This window comes from Camelus bactrianus, chromosome 21 (assembly GCF_048773025.1).
Source record: "Camelus bactrianus isolate YW-2024 breed Bactrian camel chromosome 21, ASM4877302v1, whole genome shotgun sequence".
Classification (NCBI taxonomy): Eukaryota; Metazoa; Chordata; class Mammalia; order Artiodactyla; family Camelidae; genus Camelus; species Camelus bactrianus.
Window position 1 is genome coordinate 25,480,738 of NC_133559.1, and position 24,847 is coordinate 25,505,584.

At 36.7% G+C, this 24,847-nt stretch overlaps 1 protein-coding gene across 1 annotated transcript in view; it reads left to right on the top strand.

Moving 5' to 3' along the window:
- TDRD5 (tudor domain containing 5) overlaps positions 1-24,847 on the top strand; it is a 68,308-nt gene that overhangs the window by 25,977 nt on the left and 17,484 nt on the right. Inside the window, exons 8-14 of the mRNA XM_074349876.1 lie at positions 1,731-1,939; positions 3,007-3,227; positions 5,318-5,530; positions 6,060-6,126; positions 15,988-16,188; positions 16,696-16,854; positions 18,650-18,814. Of these exons, the coding sequence (XP_074205977.1) occupies positions 1,731-1,939; positions 3,007-3,227; positions 5,318-5,530; positions 6,060-6,126; positions 15,988-16,188; positions 16,696-16,854; positions 18,650-18,814 (1,235 nt within the window). The remainder of the gene's footprint in view (positions 1-1,730; positions 1,940-3,006; positions 3,228-5,317; positions 5,531-6,059; positions 6,127-15,987; positions 16,189-16,695; positions 16,855-18,649; positions 18,815-24,847) is intronic.

Genomic DNA, 24,847 nt, shown 5'->3' on the forward strand with positions numbered 1-24,847 from the left:
TATTATTAATAAAGACCATCTGAGTTTTTTGTTCACTTTCTTCATTGTCCGGATTTTTTGATAATTCTAAAGAGAGAGATTTTCTAAAATTATGTCCTAAATGGGGAAGCACTGCATGGTTCAGTGGTTCTTAACTCTGGCTGTTTAGGAATACATGGAGATTTTTAGAAATACGTGGAGGTTCAGAATAAATGAGTGTGCATTGGGACCCAGTGGGTTATATTTTTTAAATAAATGTTTTATTTTGGGATAATTTTAGGTTTTTAGAAAAGTTGCAAAGATAGTACAAATTCCCATATGCCCTTCATCCAGTTTCCTCTAATATCAACATCCTACGTTGCCATGATATTTTTATCAAAACTAAGAAATTAACATTGGTATGTTGCTATTAACTAAACTCCAGATATTATTCCAATTTTACCAGTTTTGTTCTTTTTCTGTTTCTGGATATATTCCAGGATGTCACATTGCATTTAGGGCACTTGATTTTTGTTTGTTTAGTTTGACTTAGTTTTTTTTTTTCCTTTTGAAATTTTTATTGAGGTTGTTGTAGATTCACTTGTAGTTATTAAGAATGAATACCAGGAGGTCCCACACCCTCTCCTCAGTTTTCTTAATGATAATGTCTTGGTTATAGTGGACAGGTTTTTTTTAAGAACAAAATGTAAATGTATCTTTATTGATTTTTCTGATTATTAAAATAACTTTCATTCTAAAAAATTCAAATAGCTCAGATGGGTAAAAAGTTGAAAGTGAATATTTCTCATCATTTTCCTCCCACCAAAAATGCCATTAGGATTTTTATACAGCCTTCCAGGCTTTTTAAAATGTAAGTGTGAGCCTAGCTACACTTTAAAAGGGATTCTAAAAGCAGTATTTGCTTGTTTAAACAATTCCAACAATGCAGAAGTGGTAACTAGTAGTAATAGTTTTAGCGGGGTTTTTTCCTGGACCACCTCTCTATAATTATTTACTGTATGTATAATTTTCTTCCACAAAACAGTATTGTATAAATAGTATATAAGTCCTTGCTTTTTATACTTCACAGAGATATACTTTCATATCAGCATATGTACATTTATTTCATCCTTTTAAACTACATATAATTCTTCTATGTAATGTATTATAATTCATTTAACCAGTCTCCTATTGATGGACATGTAAAGAGTATCCATTTTTATCATTATAAAAAATACAGGGCTAAATCTTCTTGTTCCTACATCTTTGAATAGTTACTAGTTTACTTCTTTAGCAACCACCATGGTTTTGTGTCTATCTGGGGTCTTCTTTAATGTGTCAGCCTCTTCTAATCCTCATACACATGTAAATTTGAACAAAATATGTGATTTACTTGGGAATTCTCTAAAAATTAAGTCATAGTATTATGGAATATTAAGAAGTTACATATATTATACATTAAGCAACAGTGCCTGTTCACAGCTAAAGCGGAACAAGAAATAAATTGAAATCAGGATGTTGGAAAAGAAAACCTTTCACCAAAGTTTAAAAAACCTTATTAGACTTACCCTCTCCCTCCCAACATAAATAAGGTAAGGTTTGTTCCCATTTGGAACTTGACTTCTGTCTCTCTGTGCCGAAAGGTCTGCAGAGACAGGTTCGTGTCTCTCGTGTGGCATTACCTGCCTAGTGCCTGGCACGTAGAATATGTGCAGTAGCAGTTCACGGATTATGTTAATAGCTACACAAAGGCTCCTCTGTTGTCATTTCAGATGGAGCTATTTCATCGGTCAGAAATTCATGTTTAGTTCAATCAGATGAGAAAACAGAAGCCAAAGCTGGTGTGTCCAGTCCCCCTAGAAGTTCACCGTCTACTGCTGATATCAAGGAGACTACATGGGGCTGCCTTTCAAAAAGCCGTAAAGAGCTCGAGCAGAAGATCTGCAGGAAGCCTAACCTGGTGGTCAAGCCTTTGCAGCTGGTGAGTGGGTTCTGAAGACGTGGTGCACTTCGGAGGGTTAGCGTTATGGAAAGTAACGAGTGAATGTTTCTTTAAACCAGAATCCTGTTTGAGAAAAGTCTTATTTCTGGATGTGTGATTTCTTAGAAGAGGCCAGAGCTTTGGTCTGAAGTCACCTTAGGCAGCACTTCTGGTTTCCGGCCGTTTACGTGACTAGCTCTCCCTGGGCTGCATGTCAGGGTTTTCAGGTGGCTTTGCAGGTGTGGCAGCTGCCTCACGGCGACATTGCTGGTCCTCAGTAGGCTTGAAGACCCTCGAGGGCTCTGGCGGGCAGCCTGGGGGAGCGCTGTTGTGCTGCATGCCCCAGCACTGCAGCAGCTGGCCCGGCACCTGGCCTCGGCACCTTGTGCCGCACTTTCGTTTTGTTTTTCTCCCTCATTATACCTCCATACACGTGTCTCCCGTTTTGTATTTTCATCTCCTATTACTTATGTCCTCCTTCATTTATTAAGGAGTGAATTGCTTATTCTTCTGCCCTTTACACCTGGACTTTTCCATGGAAGGAAAACATTGTGCTTGGAGACCCTGCTGTATTCTAGAGGGCAACAGAAAGGCCTAAAGGAAAATAATGTATTTTAGAATAAGAGTGTTTGAAAAACCTTGTTTTTGGTTGGAACACTAGTCTGAAGTTTAATCCATTCCTTAAAGTTGCCTTTGTTGGTAGGGCTGGATAGGAAGAGACTGTCTTGGGTCAGTTTGCATTTGAAGTACCGTGTTTTCAATTTTGCATCAGGCAGTTGTGTGACACACTTTTGACTTTTCCATAACACGGTACTTTTCATATTTTAATGTAGGTAAGGGTCACCCAGGGAATTTTTTAAAGGCATAATTGCAGGCCTCGCTTCCAGGTATTCTCAATCAGTGAGTCTGGGCTAAAGCCTAAGAATTTTCTTTTTTTATAATTACCAGGTGATTCTGATAAAGGTGACTCATGAAATATACTTTAATAAACATTTTCATAGAGTTTGAAATGTCTCCCAAAGATTTATAGTGGTTTCTTTGATCTTTTTTTTTTTTTTAACTTGTAGCAAGAAGAAATGAACAAATCACAGCTCAGCTTGGCAGTGGCAGATCCTGATTTCCCACCAGATGCTGTACGGGACCGGAAGTTATGCCGGCTGCCGCCACTGGACACCAGTACCCTGGTGGGGGTCTTTGTGGAGTACATCATCTCTCCCAGTCAGTTCTACATCCGGATCTATAGCCGGGATTCATCGGAGTTGCTTGAAGACATGATGATCGAAATGCGGTAGGAGTCTGTTGTTTTCAGTGCATTTTTCATGTATCTCATTCTGAGTCAGCAGTTCTCAAACATTTTGGCCTCAGGGCTCTTAAAAATTAAGGACCCAAGAAAGCTTTTGTTTATCAACATTATCATAGAGAAATTAAAACATCAGAATTTAAAAAATATTGTTTAAAAATGATAAATTCATTGATCTGAATATAAATAATGTATTTTTTGTGAAAAATAACTGTTTTGTGGAAATTGGAAGAATGCATTGTTTTACATTTTTGCAAATCTCTTTAATATCTCGCTTAATAAAGAAGAAAGTAGGATTTCAGTATCTGCTTCTGTTTTTAATTTCTTGAGATACATTGTTTTGGTGGAAGTATATGAAAACATCTGACCTCACACAGATACATGGTTGGGAAAAGGAGTATTTTGATAGCCTTTTCAGAAAACCGTGAATACTCTTTGATAGTATACCAAAACTTGACAGCTGATAGTTTCTTAAAGTTAGTTGCAGTGTGGAATCTGAACTTTTCAAGTTCTACTATATTAAAATCCATTTTCTGCCTTTGCACTTTGAATGGATCCAGGACTGGCTATGTAATCACAGGCTTCAGTGCAAAATTCAAATGCAAGACTCTTTGCTTAAAAATTATTAAGAATTACAAGACAGCAGTAACAGAGCATTAAAGTAAGCATAGGGACCTTTTAAGTATAGACTCAATGTGAAACTGGCCCTGAATTTTACTACTCTCTGTGGTTTTAAAACATCGTACATTAGTCTTTTGGAAAATGCTGGTTCACTGAGCTATATAGATCTTCCAAATGTTGACAGGTTTCCTCACACAATGCATATTAAACAATCACATTTATTAATATCATCACTGATCTCGTCAGAAGAGTGTTCAGTGTTAGGAGACTGCCAAGCTCATGCTGTTGGATTCAACATTTCCAAAATCCTAATTTTCATTTGAAAGCTGTTGAATTTTATCATTGACAGTAAGTACTGTCAGTGTTTTCCTTGAAGTGACAGGCTCACTTCATTTTTGAGAAAGTATGTGTCAGATACCCAGGTCTGAATAAACATAGTTTGTGAGTGGACCTTTCAAGCAAAAATGATGTTCCATGAAAATAGGGTCTCTCGTTCACCTTCTGAGTAAAAATAATGCTCCACAAAGAAACACAGCTAGTTCAGTTCACAACTGAAATGCACGAGTGCTTTTCCTTAAGATGACTTCAGAAATATTTAACTTGTACTTCCATTTCTGTTACAGAGAATATTGAAAAGATAGTCACTCAGTGGTTGAGATTTAATAAGCTTAATTGTTGCTTTATCAAGGACATTCTTAAATGAAATTGGCCTCTTTTCTTTCTTTCTTTTTTTATTTAATGTGAATGTGTGGCAGTGACATATAAGTGATTACTAATACAGTTTGATGCCACTGCCTTGATTTAGCAAAGGCACCTGGAGTTTTATACACACTTCCTTCTACACCATCAATGCAAATGTTAACACAGTGAAAAGGGGAAAAAAATCACTATTTTCATTTTAATACTAAAATGTTAAAATAGCTTTGATCTTAATGAACTTTTTAAAAGGGTATCAGGGTCCCAGGGTTTGTGAACTTCCCTTGGAGAACTGCTGCTCTAAATTACCTTTTCTCTACTGAAACCTGATGTCCTTTGTTAGTAAACATCATATAAAATGTTTACATTTTCAGTCACTTTAGATTATTCATGAATAACAATATCTGATTTTTACATTGATGTCACATGTAAGACTATTTTATATCTCTCCAAAAGCATTCCATGTTTTTTCCTAAGTTAACCACATTGTATACTCATCTCCCACCCAAGAACACCTGGCATAATGTTACATAATCGTCTCTTAGTAAGTTTGTATTTGAAGAAGTTTGTTGATAAAGGGAAGGGATTTGGATAAAAAAATTAATTGGTATTCATAATAAGCATTACCAAATCAGAAAAAGAGAGGATTTTTATCCCCCTTGCTTTGTGCCAAGACTGTCCTGCTTTTGATGATATGTCAGTAAAAGTGGTCTTTGATCTTCCACCCTCTGCGGATTTCTCTGTGTGACGGATTTCCACAGGCGCTGCTATTCGAATCAGCTGGTCTCTGATCGATACACCATGCCCGAGCATTTTATCCATCCGGGGCATCTCTGCTGTGTAAGGATTTCTGAGGATAAGTGGTGGTATCGGGTTGTTATCCATCGAGTTCTCGGGAAGCAGGAAGTTGAAGTGTTCTACCCAGACTTCGGAAATATTGGAACTGTTCAGAAGTCCTCCCTGAGGTTCCTCAAGTGAGTTAGTAAATTTAATAAGGACAGCTGAAGTTTTGAACCATACTGCGGAAGCCCTGTGGTGTTAGGATCTCTCTTCCTTTTCTCCTGCCTCCCTCCCTCCATCCTACCTGCTTTCCACCCCTCTTTCTTCTTAGTGCAGGTCTGGCAAATGATCATTTAGTTTCATAGCTGGATTATAATCTCTTGGTCTTCTTTCACATGGCTGTGAATCTGAATGGACCATGAGGATAAATTTCAGTCTCTTATTAAGACAGTAATTCTTTGGCTCATGCTAAGAGTTGCATTTATAGGCATAAAGGTTGGACTGTTCCTATCTATATTTTAATTGCATGGTTTTCAAAGATGATTATGTTTTACAATTTCATTTCTTTGATTGCTATAAAGTGTAAGACATTAATTTTTAAATGCATGAATAAAATGATCTGAAATGGTGTGAAAAGCTTAAATCAAGAAATGGATAAGAGATTCCATAAAATGCGGTTTTAAAGTATGATTAGATATTTATATATATAATTATCTGTTGCAGGTGCTGCTACACAAAGCTTCCAGCTCAGGCTATCCCTTGTTCTTTGGCTTGGGTGAGACCAGTGGAGGTATGTTTGCTTGTTTTCCATTTAAACATTGGATGCCAAGAACAATTGTAGGTTCTCAGGATAGAAAAATAAAACATGGAATGAGCCCTCAAAGAAGTCATTGTAGATAGTATGGAAGATAGGCCTGTGGAGAAAAATAATTGTACTGTGTTGTATTTGCTAAAGAATTTTACAGCGTATGATCAAGGTGTGGAAGGCAGAGTGCTCATCTCTGTTCTAGGTAATCAGAGAAGATCCCGTAACAGAGGTGGTGTTTGCACGACACTTTGAAGGAAAATTAGCACTATAACTGGACGGACAAGAGAAGGACATTCCAGTCAAAGGGAGCGTAGCATGAAATATCTGAAATTTGAGGAATTTTAAGTGGTTCTGTTTGGCTACATAGTAGAAAATGAGCTGGAATTGGTGCATGGCAAATGATGTCAGAGAAATAGGTAGGAAACTAAGGGGAGACCCTTACCCGTGTTCAGGAATCTGGAGGCTGTCCTGTAAATGCTGGGATACATCTAAAGGGTGTTCATGGGAATCAGATATGTGTCTTGTAAAGAGTTACCCAGTGACATCATTGTGGGAGATGATGGAGTGGGGTGAGCGGGAGGCATTTTCACCCATATAGATACATTTGTCTATGTAGTTAAAATGATGCACCTAATTTTATGTTTTTTTCCCTTAGAACTCTTAAGTATACATGCCATACACATTTATTATATCATGTTTGTCTGTTTAACCTAAATAACTCATCAGTTGCTTACATATTCATGGGTTATTCCTTTACATTTTTAGAATCTGAACAACAAAATAAAGAGGAAAGAAGAAGAAAAAGCAATCTGTGATTCTACCAATCAGATGCATTCAGTTTAGAAATTTGCCGAGTTTCTTCCAGTTTAGTTTATTGGATATTGGGGATAAGGGTTTTGTAGTGTTTTCAGGATTACATAAAATAGTAATCACATTGTTTTACATTCCAATTTTCCACTCAGTATTATAGCATAAATGCATTTATATGTGATAGTTCTCAGTTTAAATAGATTTCATAGTAATCTATTAGGTAAATAAGCATTATAGCCTACTTAACTGTCCCTTTATTGCTAGACTGGTTCAGTCTGCTTCTTATTTTTTGAGTATTATAAATAATATATGCCAAGTATGGTTTCCATCTGGAAGCTCAGGGCTAAATTTGTGACCCAATCATAGCCCATATCCATGACTTTCATGTCGGCCAAATGGCTTCCATTTTTGATTCTCTTTCTTTTCTTTTCTTTTTTAAATTAAAGTACAGTCAGTTATGTGTCAGTTTCTGGTGTACAGCACAATGTCCCAGTCATGCATATACATACATATATTCCTTTTCATATTCTTTTTCATTAAAGGTTATTATAAGGTAGTGAATATAGTTCACTGTGCTATACAGAAGAAATTTGGGTTTTTTAGAATCTATTTTTATATGTAGTGGCTAACCTTTGCAAATCTCAAACTCCCAGGTTTATTTCTTCCCACTCCCTTTTCCCTGGTGGCCATAAGATTGTTTACTATGTCTGCAAGCCTGTTTCTGTTTTGTAGATGAATTCATTAGTGTCCTCTCTTTTCCTTTTTTTTTAGATTCCACATATGAGTGATATACGGTAGTTTTCTTTCTCTTTCTCGCTTACTTCACTTAGAATGATGATCTCTGGGTTCATCCATGTTACTGCAAATGGCATTATTTTATTCTTTGTAATGGCTGAGCACTATTCCATTGTATAAATGTACCACATCTTCTTTATCCAGTCCTTTGTTGATGGACATTTAGGATGCTTCCATGTCTTGGCTACTGTATAAAGTGCTGCTATGAACACTGGGGTGCATGTATCTTTTCGAATTAGATTGCCTTCTGGATGTATACCCAGGAGTGGGATTGCTAGATCATATAGTAACTCTATTTTTAGTTTTTTGAGCAATCTCCATACAGTTTTCCATAGTGGCTGCACCAAACTGCATTCCCACCAGCAGTGTAGGAAGGTTCCCCTTTCTCCACAGCCTCTCCAGCATTTATTGTTAGTGCACTTTTGAATGATGGTCATTCTGACTGGTGTGTAGTGATACCTCATTGTAGTTTTGATTTGCATTTCTCTGATAATTAGTGATATTGATCATTTTCATGTGCCTTTTGGCCATTTGTATGTCTTTGGTTGTCTTTATTTTCTTACTCCCTTCCTAAACTACTTCTGGCCTTAGGGTTTTTGCCTGTCCTGATCACTGAAATAGCTTATTCAAGGGCTCCTCACAGTTGGCTCCTTCTTGTCATTCAGATTTAAGCCCAACTGTTATTTCCCCAAGAAGGACTTCCGTGACTAGCCCTTCCTCTTCAGTCCTTCATTGTCACTTTGTTTTATCTTCATAACACTATGTTATCTTCTTAACACTTCGTAAGAGTATTAATTATTTGTTCACATACAACATTGAAAATTCCTAAGACTAGGAATATCGTCTGTCTTGTTTACCACTGTACCTCCAGTGCCTGTAGGTGCTCACTAAACTTCTTTAACCAATGAATGTATCTCACTTTATTTCTGTTTTTTTTTTTTCTGGTTTCAGAAATAGTGAATGCATTTGGTAATGGCCAAGTAGCAACAGAGTGGCACGGTGGGACTAATAACTCATATACAAAGTCCACAGCAGGCAGAAAAACAGAGGTCTACCCTTGGAAGTCAAACTGCAGTAGAAAAGATCAGGAGTTTTTCCACTTCTTTTCTGAGGTCACTCCCCAATCTATAGGCTTGCTGACTTGAAGAGTTAGGGGAAATTGTTTGGGACTGATGGAACAGCTAGAACTTAGGGGGTAATCTTAAAAGGAGGGAGCCACAGAATGAGTGCATTCCAAAATCAGTGTTCGGATGCAGTCTGCTCACATCCTTAGATGACAACCAAACTTTGTAAGCACTGGAGAGAACCTAGTGGCCCTAGTGGAAAATCACTGGCTTACTTACTCTTTCTTTTTCTTACCTTACATGCCTTATTTTGAAGAAATTTTTAAATCATTCCACTATGCTATTTCAGTGATTAGGAAATGCAACATGTATATGTAGCAATGCAAGGACATTAGAACACCAACTTCTTTAATGTCCTCTTCTGATCTATTTTTGTTTTGTCATTAATGTAACTGTTTTTAACCCCTCAAGAAAATAACTGCATTAGATAAGAATAATATCCGTTTAGATTTAGTTACATATTTCTCAGTTTCTTTTTTTTTAACATTTTTTATTGATTTATAGTCATTTTACAATGTTGTGTCAAATTCCAGAGTTCAGCACAATTTTTCAGTTATACATGAACATATGTATATTCATTGTCACATTTTTTTCTCTGTGAGCTACCATAAGATTTTGTGTATATTTCCCTGTGCTATACAGTATAATCTTGTTTATCTATTCTACAATTTTGAAATCCAGTCTATCCCTTCCCACCTTCCACCCCCTTGGCAACCACAAGTTTGTATTCTATGTCTATGAGTCTGTTTCTGTTTTGTATTTACGCTTTGTTTTTTTCTTGTTGTTGTTGTTTTTGTTTTTGTTTTTTAGATTCCGCATATGAGTGATCTCATATGGTATTTTTCTTTCTCTTTCTGGCTTACTTCACTTAGAATGACATTCTCCAGGAGCATCCATGTTGCTGCAAATGGCGTTACGTTGTCGGTTTTTATGGCTGAGTAGTATTCCATTGTATAAATATACCACATCTTCTTTATCCGGTCACCTGTTGATGGACATTTAGGCTGTTTCCATGTTTTGGCTATTGTAAATAGTGCTGCTATGAACATTGGGGTGCAGGTGTCATCTTGAAGTAGGGTTCCTTCTGGATATAAGCCCAGGAGTGGGATTACTGGGTCATACGGTAAGTCTTCCTAGTCTTTTGAAGAATCTCCACACTGTTTTCCACAGTGGCTGCACCAAACTCCATTCCCACCAGCAGTGTAGGAGGGTTCCCCTTTCTCCACAGCCTCCCCAGCATTTGTCATTTGTGGATTTTTGAATGATGGCCATTCTGACTGGTGTGAGGTGATACCTTATTGCAGTTTTGATTTGCATTTCTCTGATAATTAGTGATATTGAGCATTTTTTCATGTGCCTTTTGATCATTTGTATGTCTTCCTTGGAGAATTGCTTGTTTCGGTCATCTGCCCATTTTTGGATTGGGTTGTTTATTTTTTCTTATTGAGTCATATGAGCTGCTTATATATTCTGGAGATCAAGCCTTTGATTTGATGCAATCCCTATCAAATTACCCAGGACATATTTCACAGAACTAGGACAAATCATAACAAAATTTATATGGAACCATCAAAGACCTAGAATTGCCAAAGCATTACTGAAGAGAAAGAAAGAGGCTGGAGGAATAACTCTCCCAGACTTCAGACAATACTATAGGGCTACAGTCATCAAGACAGCATGGTATTGGTACCAAAACAGACATATAGACCAATGGAACAGAGTAGAGAGCCCAGAAATGACCCCACAAACTTTTGGTCAACTAATCTTCGACAAAGGAGGCAAGAATATACAATGGAATAAAGACAGTCTCTTCAGCAAATGGTGTTGGGAAAACTGGACAGCAGCATGTAAAACAATGAAGCTAGAACACTCCCTTACACCATACACAAAAATCAGCTCAAAATGGATCAAAGACTTAAACATAAGACAAGATACAATAAACCTCCTAGAGGAAAACATAGGCAAAACATTATCTGACATACATTTCAAAAATTTTCTCCTAGAAGAAATAAAAGCAAGAATAAACAAATGGGACCTAATGGAACTTACAAGCTTCTGCACAGCAAAAGAAACCATAAGTAAAACAAAAAGACAACTTATGGAATGGGAGAAAATTTTTGCAAATGATTTCTCAGTTTCTTAGCTCTGGATTCTTGCTGCTCAAATCCTCTGGGAACATTTTCTTTCTCTTTGAACTATATCTTTTTTTGTTTTTTGAAAATAGAAAATGAGTTTATTAGATTATGCTGCCATAGACAACAGTGGGCCACATAAAGGAGAGGTCCCTGTGGGAGCCTGAACTGTGTGTTCAGAATTTCATGTTTCCTGATGGCAGACTTAGTTACGTTCACCTGAAAATACTTTGCACTTACTCTTGAAAAACATATTCAGTCGGTATAGAATTCTAGATTGGTAGTTAATGTCTTCAGCACACAAAAGGTATCATTACACTGGCTTCTGGTTTCCGTTATCTTATTTAAGTCAGATGTCCCTCTAATGCATATTCCTTTGAAGACAATGTCCTTTTTGTCTGTAGCTGTTTTTAAGATTTTGTATTTGTCGCTTGTGTTCTTTAGCTTTATTTTTTTTAAGTGGAACAGATCATTATTTTATAGATGTTTGCTGTCTGTATAGAAGAAAGACCTCTTCAGTAATCCAGGGTATTTTTTTCAGAGGATAGTATGCTTTTAACTCTTTCAGGACTATGTTAAAACGGTCTGCTAATGAAATTGAAACTTGTATATTTACTCTTTAGGAAACAAAATTATTATTGATTTGTAACATTATATAAGTTTCATATATTGAACATTGTGTTTCTACTTCTGTACACCCTACCATGTGCTCACTACCTAAAATTTATTTTCCATCTGTAACCATACACTTGACCCCCTTTTCCCAATTCCCCACCCCTTCTCCTCTGGTAACCACTAGTCTGTTCTCCATACCTATGTATTTGTTTTTGTTTGGTTTGGTTTGTTCATTATTTTATTTTTGTCTGTTAGTTTTTTATATTTCACGTAAGTCAAATTATATGGCATTTATTTTTCTCCATCTGACCTACTTTACTTAGCAGAAAATGCTTGAGGTCCATCCATGTTGTTACAAATGGCAAGACATCATCTTTGTCTTATAGCTGAGCAGTATTGCATTGTATATACACATCTTATTTATTCATTCCTCTGTTGATGGGCACTTGGGTTGTTTCCATATCTTGGCTATTGTAAATAATGCCACAAAACATGGGAGTGCAGATTCCTTTTCAGATTAGTGTTTTCATATTCTTTGAATAAGTGCCCAGAAGAGGGATAGCTGGATCATTTGGCAGTTCTATTGTTAATTTTTTTTTTGAGGAATCTCCATACTGTCTTCCACAGTGGCTGCATCAGTTTACATCCCCACCAACACTGCATATGAGGGTCCCATCTTCTCCACACCCTCACCAATACTTGTTATTTCTTGCCTTATTGGTAATAGCCATTCTGACAGGTGTGAGGTCTATCTTATCATGGTTTTGTTGTGCATTTCCCTGTTAGTGATGTTGAACACCTTTTCATGTTCCTGTTGGCCATATGTATGTCTTCATTGGAAAAATGTCTATTCATTCCTTTGTGCATTTTTTAACAAGATTGTTTGTTTTTGTTGTTTTTGTATGTTTTGGATATTAACCCCTTATCAGATATATCATTTGCAAATATCTTCTCTCATTTGATAGATTGTCTTTTCATTTTATTGATGGCTTCCTTTGCTGTGCAAAAGCTTTTTAGTTTGATGTAGTTCCATTTGTTTATTTCTGATTTTTTTTTCCCGTTGCCTGAAGAGACATATAGAGAGAGATTGCTAAGACTGATGTCATAGGTCATACTGCCTATTTTTTTTCTAGGATTTTTATGGTTTTAGGCCTCACATTCAAGTCTTTAGTCCATTTCAAGTTAATTTTTGTGTATGGTGTGAGATAGTGGTCTAGTTTCATTTTTTCGCCTGTGTCTACCTAGTCTTCCCAACACTACGTACTAAGGAGACCATCCTTTCTCCATTGTATGTTCTTTGCTCCTTTGTTGTAAGTTAGTTGTCCATATGTGTGTGGCTTGCTTTCTGGCTCTCATTTCTGTTCCACTGATCTATGTGTCTGCTTTTCTGCGAGGACTAAGGTGTTTCGATTACTGTAGATTTGTAGTATAGTTTGAAATTAGGGAGTGTGATGCCTCCCTTTAGCTTTGTTCTTTTTACTCAAGATTGATTTGGCTATTCAGGATCTTTTGTGATCCCATATGAATTTTAGAATTTTTTGTTCTATTTTTGTGAAAAACATCCTTGGGATTTTGATAGCATAATGGAGTCCTTTGTAGGTTCCTTTTTTCCCTAGCTGTCTTTAAAATACTGCCATTGACTGTAGACAGTTTTAATATTATGTCTTGGAGAATGTCTTTGCGTAGAGGTAACCAGGTATTCTCTTAGCTTCACAGGCTTCTATATCCAGTTCTTTCCCCAGGTTTGTATTATTTCTCTAAGTAATCTCTCTGCTCTCTTCTCCCTCTCTTCTCCTTCTGGGATACTATTATTCTAATGTTGCATGTGCTAAAAGAGCTGGATAGCTCTTGTAGGATTTCCTCATTTTTTTGAATACCTTATTTCTCTTGTCTCTTCTACTTGTATCACTTCTAGATTTCTGTCTTTAGGATCACTAATTCTCTCTTCAATATGATCACTTTATTCCCAGTGCTTTCTAATGCATTCTTTATCTCATTTATTGAGTTCTTTAGTTCCAGAATTTCTGTTTCCTTCTTTTTTAGAGTTTTAATCTCTTTGGTAAAGTATTCCTTCTGTTCATTAATTTCATTTCTGAGCTCATTAAACTGCCTTTTTCTTTTAGCTCATTGAGTTTCTTCATGACAGCTGTTTTGAATTCTTTATCAGTGGATCACAATATTCTGTGACTTCATTTGGTTTCTGGAGAATTGTCATTTTCTTTTTTGTGGTGTTACTGTGGTTCTTCATGTTGTTTGATGATGAATTATTTCTCTGCTGGTAGATTTGATATTAAATGACAGGTTAAGAGTTAGGATTCCTTTATTTCGTTTTCTGGCAGGTGGTACCATCATGCAAGTTTCTGGTTTCCCTTACCTGAGCTGCCTCTGGTTATATTTGAGGGTGGCACTTCCCAGCCTCCACCTTCTCTGTAAGAGGTGTGGCTCTGTGCCTTCATTGTTGCTTTTTGTGCCACCAGGGTCACAGCTGCCTACTTCTGCCAGGGCTGCTGTCATCACCAGGATAGTGGGCTCTTTCCTTGTCCCTGGGATCCCCTGAGACAGGCTCTGCTGTGAGGGGAGGAGGAGGATGGTGGGCAGGCCCGTGTCATGGGTGCCTCAGAGGCTGGAGGACACAGAGCAGAGGCCCCACTGCTGCTGCTGCCTGCTTACCTGTGGCCATGGCTGCCAGATGTGGTCAGGTGGTCAGAGATGTATGCACCGCCTTTCCTGCTGCTGCTGGGTGCTCTGAATCTGTGGGCTCTGCTGGCTCAGTCAGAGGTCTGGGGTCATGGGCACTGACTCTGCTGCTTGCTCGTCCCCTCTTTGTGTTCCAGTCCCCCCACCGTTGGATGAACAGATGTGTGGAATTCTCCAGTGTCCTGTTGTGTTGAGACACCTTTGTTAACTTGTGGACGCTTTACTGAATGCAGATTGAAGGGGAGAGACAATGGTAGTTTCTTCTCCTCTACCATGTTTCTGAAGTCTAAAACCATTTTCTTCAGTTCTAGTATGTTTATGTATGGATTTATTCTTGTTTATCCTGCTTTGTGGTTCTTTGGACTTCTTTTTTATCAGTGCTCTGCTGCTTTTCATTAAATTTGGCTGATTCCTAGCCATTATCTCTTCAATCATTGTCTCTACTCCATATTTACAGTTATATTCTCTCTGTTTCTGCCTCTCTTTTTCTGGGACCAAAATTAAAAGTGTGTTAAACCTTCTCAACTTACCTTTCATATCTTCCGCTTTACTGATTTATTCTTTAATTCTATTAACCTATTAGGTTTAAAATTTTGGTTGTTATATTTTCACTTTCTAAAAGTTCTCTTGGTTTTTTAATTCCGATAGATCAATTTGTAATAGATTGCAGATCTCTGCAGAACCTTTCAAATTAATTTTGTTTCTTTGTTTTTACTTTAAGTGTAAAACTTACAATTCATCTAGAAATTCAGATATCTAAAGTTTTTGAAGTTTTGTTTTAGTTATGTTGTTTCTCTTTGTTCTTGTGATTCATTGTTTCTTTATATGTTTTTTTATCTTTGCCTATATATACTGCTCATTGACTTTAAAAAAAATTTTGTAAGAATGGTTGAATACAGATTGAGATTGCCTACCTCCAGAGAGATACACTTTAGCTCCTGCCAGGTACCTGGGAATACAATCAGTGTGGAACCATGTTAATTTAAATGAACAACTTGAGGATTTGCGTACCACCCAGGTGATGGGAAAATTGAGGTGCAAATCCATGTGAAGGCTGATTTACTTCTTCCCCCTTATCTTGAATGCGTGCCCCTAGGGACTCAGCTTAGTAAAGGAAAGTTCTCCTCTCTACTCCCTACCATGGCTGGACACTTTGATTTCTGTCCTCTTTGACCTGTGAGACCATCAAAACCAACGTTTAAATTTGCCTGGATTTTCAGATACCCTTAAGGCAAAAATAGTCCCACTTTCCCTTTAATTTTGGCCAGATAATTTGTTACTCTTTTGTCAGTTCTTTGATACTTTTTAGACATATTTTAAAAATACCTTATCTAGAATTTTTAGTTATTTCTGTGGAAGCGTTGGTCCAATAATCTAACTGAACCATTTCTTAACATGAAAGGTTCTCACCACATAAAAATAAATTTTTTCCATAATCCCATTTTCATCATTTTTCTTTTTTTTTCCTTCTTCCTTATATCATTTTCCCCTTGTTTTGACTCTTCCTCATCCCCAAATCATGAATATCCTCAAGTGCATTATTCTAGTACTTTCATGGTTTTATTTTTCCACTAAAATTTCTAGTTAATTAGGAATTCATTTTTGTATATGGTTTGTATAATTCCTGTTTGAATCTGTTGTCTGAATCTCGTATCTCGATTATATTTCAGGAACACTGGACATCCAGAGCTATTTTGCAGTTCCAGAAGTTGTGTGGTTTGAAGCCATTAGTGGGGGTAGTGGATGAATATGTTGATGGAATCCTTAATATTTTTCTGTGTGATACATCCTCAAATGAAGACATCTATTTCCATCATGTCCTAAGAACAGAGGGCCACGCCATTGTATGCCGAGAAAATGTCCCTTCTAAGGTGGTGCATTCTGGATGTATTTTGTAATGTGTTTTATTTAATCTCAATACTTCAGGGTATAAGAGAATTTAATATGGAAAGTTATTGGATTTATTTTTTAATCTTGGAGACATCTGTGAGATTCCTGCCTCCTTAATTCAGAGCACTTTCTTAATTTTCAGATGACCACAAAACACTTCATTTGGCTTATTGTCCTTCAGAATGTGAATTCTTTTTCCTTGAATAATTGAGGATTCTACCTATCAAGAATTTAATTCTCTGAGGTTTTCTTAGACAGGAGCAACACTCTCTTATTTTGCAATTACTCATGGTAATGTCTGCATCACCATTCATGTTGATGCTGATCATTTTTGTGGCTAGCCAAAGCTATCAATATGGAAAAAATTCTAACTATTAAATTTTAGAAGATAGTACATTTCCCACAACATTTGAAAATTATGAAGTGCTAACTTTTTCACTTTTTCTCTGAGAAACTAAACTCTTCCTTCTTCTTTTTTTTAATCCCAGGGTTTCAGAGACCTCAACCCTTTAGCTTTATACACTAAATCCAGTGCAGGGCCCGAGGACATTGTCCTGACAGAACTGGGCTGTCCTTCCCAGCAGCACTATTTTAATGAAGACCGAGAGATAAGTCCACCATCAAAAGAGAGTGAATTACATACCCTGGTAAGAGATTTTTGGAAATATTATTATAATTCTTTATATTATTGTTAATATTTAATGAGTATTTACTATACACCAAACACTGTAAAAGCACTTGAAATATATCATTTAATACTCAGAACATCCCTGTGACATAGTGACCACAGTTATCCCTATTTTATAGATGAGGAAACTGGGGCATCTCAAACCTAGGAAAGTTTGGGAACTACGTGGTCATCTTCAGAGTTACCTTGTCTCTCATTATTTGCTGGTTTGAACCTTTGCTTCAGTCCTGCTGCTCCCTGCACGATTTCTCACACACTGAATTCTGCTACTGCCTTGGGGCAGTTGTGGCCCCGCCTACACCGACCCATGTGCTGTTCTTCTCATCAGATTCTTCTTCACATGTTCATGTCATTTCTTACTTTCTCTATAAATCTTTTGGCAACTCTTACCCACAGTAATAACAATAATATTACTATTATGTATTATTCCATCCCACAATAATAATAATAGAAAAAAAACACTAATAGTGACACTGAACTCGTACCGTATGGTAGGCACTGCCTAACGACTTACTTGCGTGTACTAGTTAATTTAATCTTCAGAACTAGTTTACCAGGTTGGTGCTTTCACATCCCCATTTTAGATAGAAGTAAAGTGAAGCACATTAGTAAGTAATAAGTGGAATGATTTTTCAACAAATGAATAAACAGACATGTCCTCTGAATCACATGTTCCTCACAGTTACAAGTACTGGGCTAATAATGTAGGTCGCATTCATTTTGAGAGCCAAGAATTTATCTTTTTGGACACAAGGCTTTTTACTTTGAATAAAATGTGAAAATAGTATTTCGTGTAAATATGTTACACGAATTTTTAAAATTTTAGCGATGATATTTTTTTAGTAGACATTTACTAATTATTAGAAAAGATAAGAAAGGCCATTTGACTACTGGGAGATTAACCTACTCTGAAAAATATGTATGAATGTTTACTGCTGCATGTTTAAATCGATATCAACATTTTAGTTTCCTAGTTTAAAATTAGTTAAAATTAATTGAACTTGTTTAGTCCCTGAAACTTTTCTGAAGCCTGAATTTTTCTTAGTCATTATTAACTTGATTAGAACAGTTATATTTCCCGATTCTTAAATAATGAATTGAATTCACCTTTAAAAGTTTTCAGAATATCTTATCACTCTGTTGATGTCTTCAGATAATCATAGTTGAGTCCTAAGAAATAAGGCATCTTTTCTGCAAAAGAGATGAGACCTAAAGCTCCTCTGTCCCACCCCAGCCTGTATTTTAACATATCAAGGTTTCCACATGTTGCACACACAGATGTGCCACACATGCGTCTACCTCTGTGCACCTGGTTCCCTACTCTTCTTTTAGGCATCCTGACAGTTTGTGTTATTTCCTTTATTGCATCTTTTCAGATACCTTCCTTCCCCAGTGATATTTTGGTTAAATCTCTGTGTTGACTCTATACTGAAGCTTGTGCTGTGATTATCTGATTGTGTCTTCATGCCATATTTTGAGTTCCTTTAGAGCTGGGAACTGTTGCATTTATCTTTATATCCACAGAGCTACCCCATACACATTTCATAATATGGACTCAATAGATGTTTGTTGGCCTGAACTAGTTTAGCAGGATGGGAAGATGTAGTAGGGTCATGGATAAAGTTAGAAAATGAGGTAACATTTTCATGAACCGAAGCAAAAAATCCCCCCCCACCCCAGAATTTATAGGCATGTAGATTTTGGAAACAGCATTAGTATAGAAAATAAAATAATTTCTCTTTCATATCTACTAGCAAGATATTAATGATGGGAAGGCTTTCAGTCACCTTAAATCAGTCACCTCAAAGGAGCCATTAAAGGATTCTGAATTCTGTTCTTTGAAAACTCAAGATAAGAGCTGTGAAGACGATCCAAAGTGGTCTGTCCCGGAGTTAAAGGGTGTGAAGGAAGAAAATGAGGTAGGAAAAGGGAAGATAATTTTTTAAATGTAATTAATGTGCTAAAATTAATATGTAAGTGAAGGGGACTGGAATAAAATAGCTCTTTAAACCCTACTGCTTTCAGTGTGGTCAGGGCACACTGAAATTCTTCAGCAGTCACCAAGACCAGTTACAGCAACATAGCCTTGATCACAAAAAAGAAACGCCATTGTCTGATTTGGTAGCTTAGTACCTATTCCATAGCTCTGGGCAGTCTTCAAGAATTATGCGTGATTATAAACTAGAACTGAGAAACAATATTAGGAAGACCCATGAGGGAAAATGTTGACAACGTTTTGGAGGGTGTTATATATACATATACACTTTTTTTCCCGGTGGTGTCTTCCTTGGAGGACAGTTTTATTTTAATCAAATGTTGATGTACATGCAGCTTAGAGTTTCCCCAAAGCCCTCCCCTCCATTGCCCATTTCACAGAGCAACCATTTTCATCTCTTTCAGCTTCTTCTTTTGGAATTTACCTCTGTTTCTTTCATTAAATAGCATGCTTGTGTTGTTATTTCCTGATTTTTCAGTTTTAGAAAAGTATTTATGGCTCTCCCACTGTGAGATGAGGGTTTAGTTCTCTTTGATACCTTCACTCCCACCACACACAGACATACCCTTTCCGTCCCGCCCCATCACCGTCTTACTAACACAGTTATGCCAAACTTCCCATTAGATCACCATTCAGTATTTATGTGATTATAACTCTGTAAATGCTATTTACAGCCAAGTAGTGTGTTATGGCAAGTTTTCTTTTCCTGCATAACTTTTATTTTTTCCAGTGTTAATATTAATTTTTTATAATTAGTATTAATACTTCTTTCTTTTAAAATCAATATACAGTAAAAAATTGACTTTGTTTTTGGGGTACTGTCCTATCAGTTTTAATACACGTATAGATTTGTGTGACCACCACCACAGTCAGGATGCAGAATGGTTCCATTGCCTGAAAAAACTCCCAGGTGGTACCCCTTTATAATCACATCTCCCCAAATCCCTAATCCCTGGCAATGGCTGATCTGTTTTCTGTCCCCATAATCTTTCAGGACTGCCTCATAAGTGGAATCATGTGGTAGGTAACTTCTCGATATGGGGCTTCGATTCCACATCGTCCCTTCATCCGCATTATTGTATGTATCAGTAGTTTATTTCTTTTCATGATGAGTAGTATTTTATTATATGGATACACCACAGTTTGTATATCCATTTCATCCCATTTAAGGATGTTTTGGTTGTTTCAGGTTTGGTAATTATGAATAGAGCCTCTGTAAATATTCGTGTCTAGGTTTTTGTATAAACATAATCAGGAGTAGAATTGCCGGTTCTTGTGGTAAATATATGTCAAACTGTCTAGCAGACTAGCTGTACCGTTTTGCATTCCCACCAGCAACGTATGAATTCTAGTTGCTCCATAACTTACCAGCACCTGCTGTTGTCAGTGATTTTTGTTTTTAGCCGTTCTCATAGGCTTGTAGTATCACCATGTGGTTTTAATCTGCATTTCCCTAATGACTATGGTGTTGACCATCTTATCATGTGCTTACTTGCCGGCCACACCTACTTCTTGGTGAAATGTCTATTGCCCCCTTTTTTTTTTGATTGAGTTGTTTGTTTTCTTACTGTTGGAAATTGAGAATTCTTTGTATGTTCTGGATAATAGCCCTTTGTCAGATATGTGATTTTCAAATATTTTCTCCCACGTGTACCTTGTCTTACATTCTCTTAATGATATCTTTCATACAGCAAAAGTTTTTAATTTTGAGACAGTTCAGTTTATCAGATTTTCCTTTGATGTACAGTGTTTTCAGTGTCAAGGCATGTTGATTGAAGTTTAGTATAAAGTGTGAGGTTTGGGTCAGGGTTCATTTTGTTGCATATGGATGGCCAGCTGTTCGAGGGCTATTGTTGAGAAGTCTCTGCTTTCTCCGCTGAATTCCCTTTGCAGACTTAAATGAAACGTCCATATTTGTGTGAGTCTGTTCCTAGACTTCATTCTGCTCTGTCAGTCTTTCTGTCCCTTTATCGGCGGCGCTGTCCTGATTACTATAGATTTATCATACCTCTTAGAGTCAGGTAGTATGATTCCTCCTGCTTTATTCTTTTCCAAAATTGTTTTTAATGTAGTTCCTTTTCATTTCCATGTAAATTTTACAATCAGCTTACCTGTATCTGGGATTTTTTTGGAATTGCATTAAATCTGTAGATAAATTTGAGAAGAATTAACATCTTTAATCTGTGAGTACAGTATATGTATTTGTTTAGCTTTTCTTTAATTCCTTAATCAGGGTGTTACAATTTTTAATATACAGAACATATTTTGTTAGCTTTAGGTATTTAAAACTAACAAAGACTATCTAACTTAGATAATACTTGTCTATTTATTTTGGGAGGAATTATAAATGATATCTTTTTATTTTAGTTTCTGTATTTTCATTATTAATATGTAGAAATTGATTTTTGTGTTTTGACCTTGTGTGGCATGAATTAGCTAACCTCACTTATTAGTTCTAGGAGGTGTCTTGTAGATTTCTTTTGGGATTTTCTACATAGACAATAATGCTGTCTGCTAATTGGAAGGGTTTTATCGTCCTTCCACCACCCCTCTGCCCACAATCCCTAACCCCTGGCAACCACTAATTGGTTCTCCATTTGTAAAAATTTTGTCATTTACAAAATGCTATATAACATCATATAGTATGTGATCCTTTAAAATAGGCTTTTTTCACTCAATATAATTCCCTGGAGATTCATTCAAGTCATTACATGAATCAGTAGTTCCTTGTATTGCTGAGCAGTATTCCATGGCATGTGTGTGTCACAGTGTGTTTCATCGTTCACTCACTGAAGGACATTTGGGCTAGTTCCAGTTTTTAGCTATTACAGATGAAGCTGCTGTAAATGTCTGTATACAGGGTGTTGTGTAAAAATAAGTTCTCTGGAATAAATGCCCAGGAATGCAATGGTTGGGTTGTATGGTTCAGTTCATCTGTGATATTGGCCTGTAATTTTCATTTTTTCCTTTTGTGGTGTCTTTGCCTGGTTTTGGTATCGGGGTGATGCTGGTCTCATAGAATGAGTTCAGAATTGTTCCTTTTCAGTCTTTTGGAATACTTTGAGAGGGATAGGCTTTAACTCTTCTTTAAATGTTTGGGAAAATTCACCTGTGAAGCCATCTGGTACACAGGTTGGGAGCTTTTTTTGTTTATTTGGGAGCTTTTAAAAAACTTTTTTACTGATTCGATTTCATTACTAATAATCAGTCTGCTCAGATTTTCCATTTCTTCCTGATTCAGTCTTGGAAGGTTATATGTTTCTGGGAATTCATTTCTTCTTGGTTGTCCAATTTGTTGATGTATAGTTGTTCTTAGTAGTCTCTTAGGATTGTATCTCTGGGGTATTGGTTGTAACTTCTCTTTCATTTCTAATTCTATTTATTTGGGCCACTTCTTTTCTTAATGTGTCTGGCTAAAGGTTTATCAGCTTTATTCTTCTCAAAGAACCAGCTCTTAGTTTCATTGATCTTTTTTATTGTTCTTTTAGTCTCTCTCTCATTTATTACTGCTTTGATTTTTATTATTTCCTTCCTTCTGCTAACTTTGGGTTTTTTGTTTCTCTTTTTCTAGTTCCTTTAGTTGTAAGGTTAAATTGTTTACTTGAGATTTTTCTTGTTTCCTTCTTTTCTTGTTTATAGCTTGTATTGTTATAAACTTCCCTCTTAGAACTGCTTTTGCTGTGTCGCATAGATCTTTGGATCTTTGCGTTTCCATTTTCATTTGTCTTTATAGGTGGTTGATCTATTACCTTTACCGTATGTTTGCTTTTACTAATGAGATTTTCCCTTCATAATTTTTATATCTAGTTGTGGTCTTGTCTTTTCCAGATTTCCCTTTAGTCCCTTTCTTGTAAAGCTGGTGCTAAACTCTTTTGGCTTTTGCTCATCTATAATACCCTTTATTTCTCATTCAAACCTGGGAAGAGTGTTCTTGATTGTAGACATATATCATGACACTCTCTTCTGGCCTGCAAAGTTTCTGCTGAAGTCAGCTGATAGTCTTACGGGAGTTCCTTGGTTTGGATTTCTGGGTTCATCTTGTTTGGGACTCCTGTGATTCCTGGACCTGGATGCTTGTTTTCTTTCCCAGGTTAGGGAAGTTTTCGGCTATTATATCTCCAAGTAAGTTCTCTGTCCCTTTTTCTCTCTCTTCTCTTTCCAGGACCCATATAACGCAAATGTTAGTATGCTTGATGTCCCAGAGGTCTCTTAAATTATCCTCATTTAAAAAAATACGTTTTTTTTTTGGTTGAGGTAATTTCCACTGCTCTGTCTTCCAGCTTGTTGATCCATTTCTCTATATCATCTAACCTACTGGATCCTTCTAGTGTATTTTTTTATTTCAATTATTGTATTCTTCAGCTCTGTTTGGTCTTTTTTATGTTTTATTTCTCTTTTTTAAACTTCTCACTGCGTTCATCCATTCTTCTTTTGAGTCTGTTGAGCATATTTATGATTTTTTTTTTGAACTCTGTGTCAGGTCATTGCTTATATCCACTCGCTTAGCTCCTTTTCTAGGTTTTGTCTTATTCCTTCATTTGGAACACATTCCTCTTTCTTATCATTTTGCCTAATTCTCTGTGTTTACTTCTAAATATTAGGTAGGTTGGTTACATTCACTGCTCTTGGAGTAGCAGCTTTTTGTAGGAGACGTTGTGTGGGGTCCACCAGCACACTCCCTTCTGGTCACCAGAGCTGTGTGCTCTAGGGGTATCCCCATGTGTTCTGCAAGGGCCCTGCTGTTGGGATGGGACCCAGTGCTGTGGGTGTGCTGGCAGGTGAGGTTGGCTCCAGCCGGGTTGGTTGCGAGACCCTGCCTTGTGCAGTGGCTGCTGGTGGGTGGGGTCAGGTCCTTGGTCGGCTGGCTCTGTGGTGCCAGTCTGCTAGCAGTGGAGCTGGTTCCCAGCACAGCTGGCTGCATGACCCTGGATGTCTCAGGGCTGGTTCTAGCCTATAGGTGGGCGGGGCTGGGTCCAGGCATGACAATCTGAAGTTTAGTATGTTTATACAATTTACATTTAATATGATTATTAATATGTTTTGATTTGGGGGATACCATTCTGTTGTTTTTCTGTTCGTTTCCCCAGCTTTTCATTCCTTTGCTTTTCCTTTCCTTTCTTCTTTTAGTATTATTGGGGTTTTTTGGTAATATTCTTTTTATTATTTAGCATTCTTTTTTAGTAGTCTATTTTAATTTACTTGCACTTTTACTGTATCTTTTTGTATAGTTTTGTACCAGTTACTCTAGGAATTACAGTATACATCTTTGGCTTTTCACATTGGACTTAATCACTATTTACCACTTCAAGTGAAATATAGGTATCTTACCACCATACAAGTCTTTTATCCCTTCCTAACTCCTTTACGCTATACTTACATATAATAGCCATGTATGTTGAGAATTTATAATGTTATATTTCTTGCTTTCCACCTTCAAACATATTGTAAACAATTCAAGGGGAGAATAGTCTATTACATTTACCCAGATATTTATCATCTCTGTTGCTCTTCCTTTATTTCTGATATTCCAAGTTTCCTTTTGGTATCATCTTTTTTTTTATCATTAAAGTTTGTGGATTTAATTTGAGTATCTTTTTTTTAAAATATATTTTTATTGAAGTATAGTCAGTTTACAGTGTTGTGTCAGTTTCTGGTGTACAGTACAATAGTTCAGTCATATAGGAACATATATTTGTTTTCATATTCTCTTTCACCATAAGTTACCATAAGATATTGAATATAGTTCCCTATGCTATATAATATAAATTTGTTTTTTATTGGATTTTGTGAGAATCCTCCTGTATTTCGAAATGTGAGACACTCTGCCAGAGTTCAGTAGGTGTTCTGTGCAATTCAGTGGGTTTGTAGATGTAATTCTTGGTGTATTTGTGGGAGAGGACGAGCTGTCAGTCTCTCTGTTCTCCCATCTTGGCTCCTCCTCATCTCCTTTCTATTC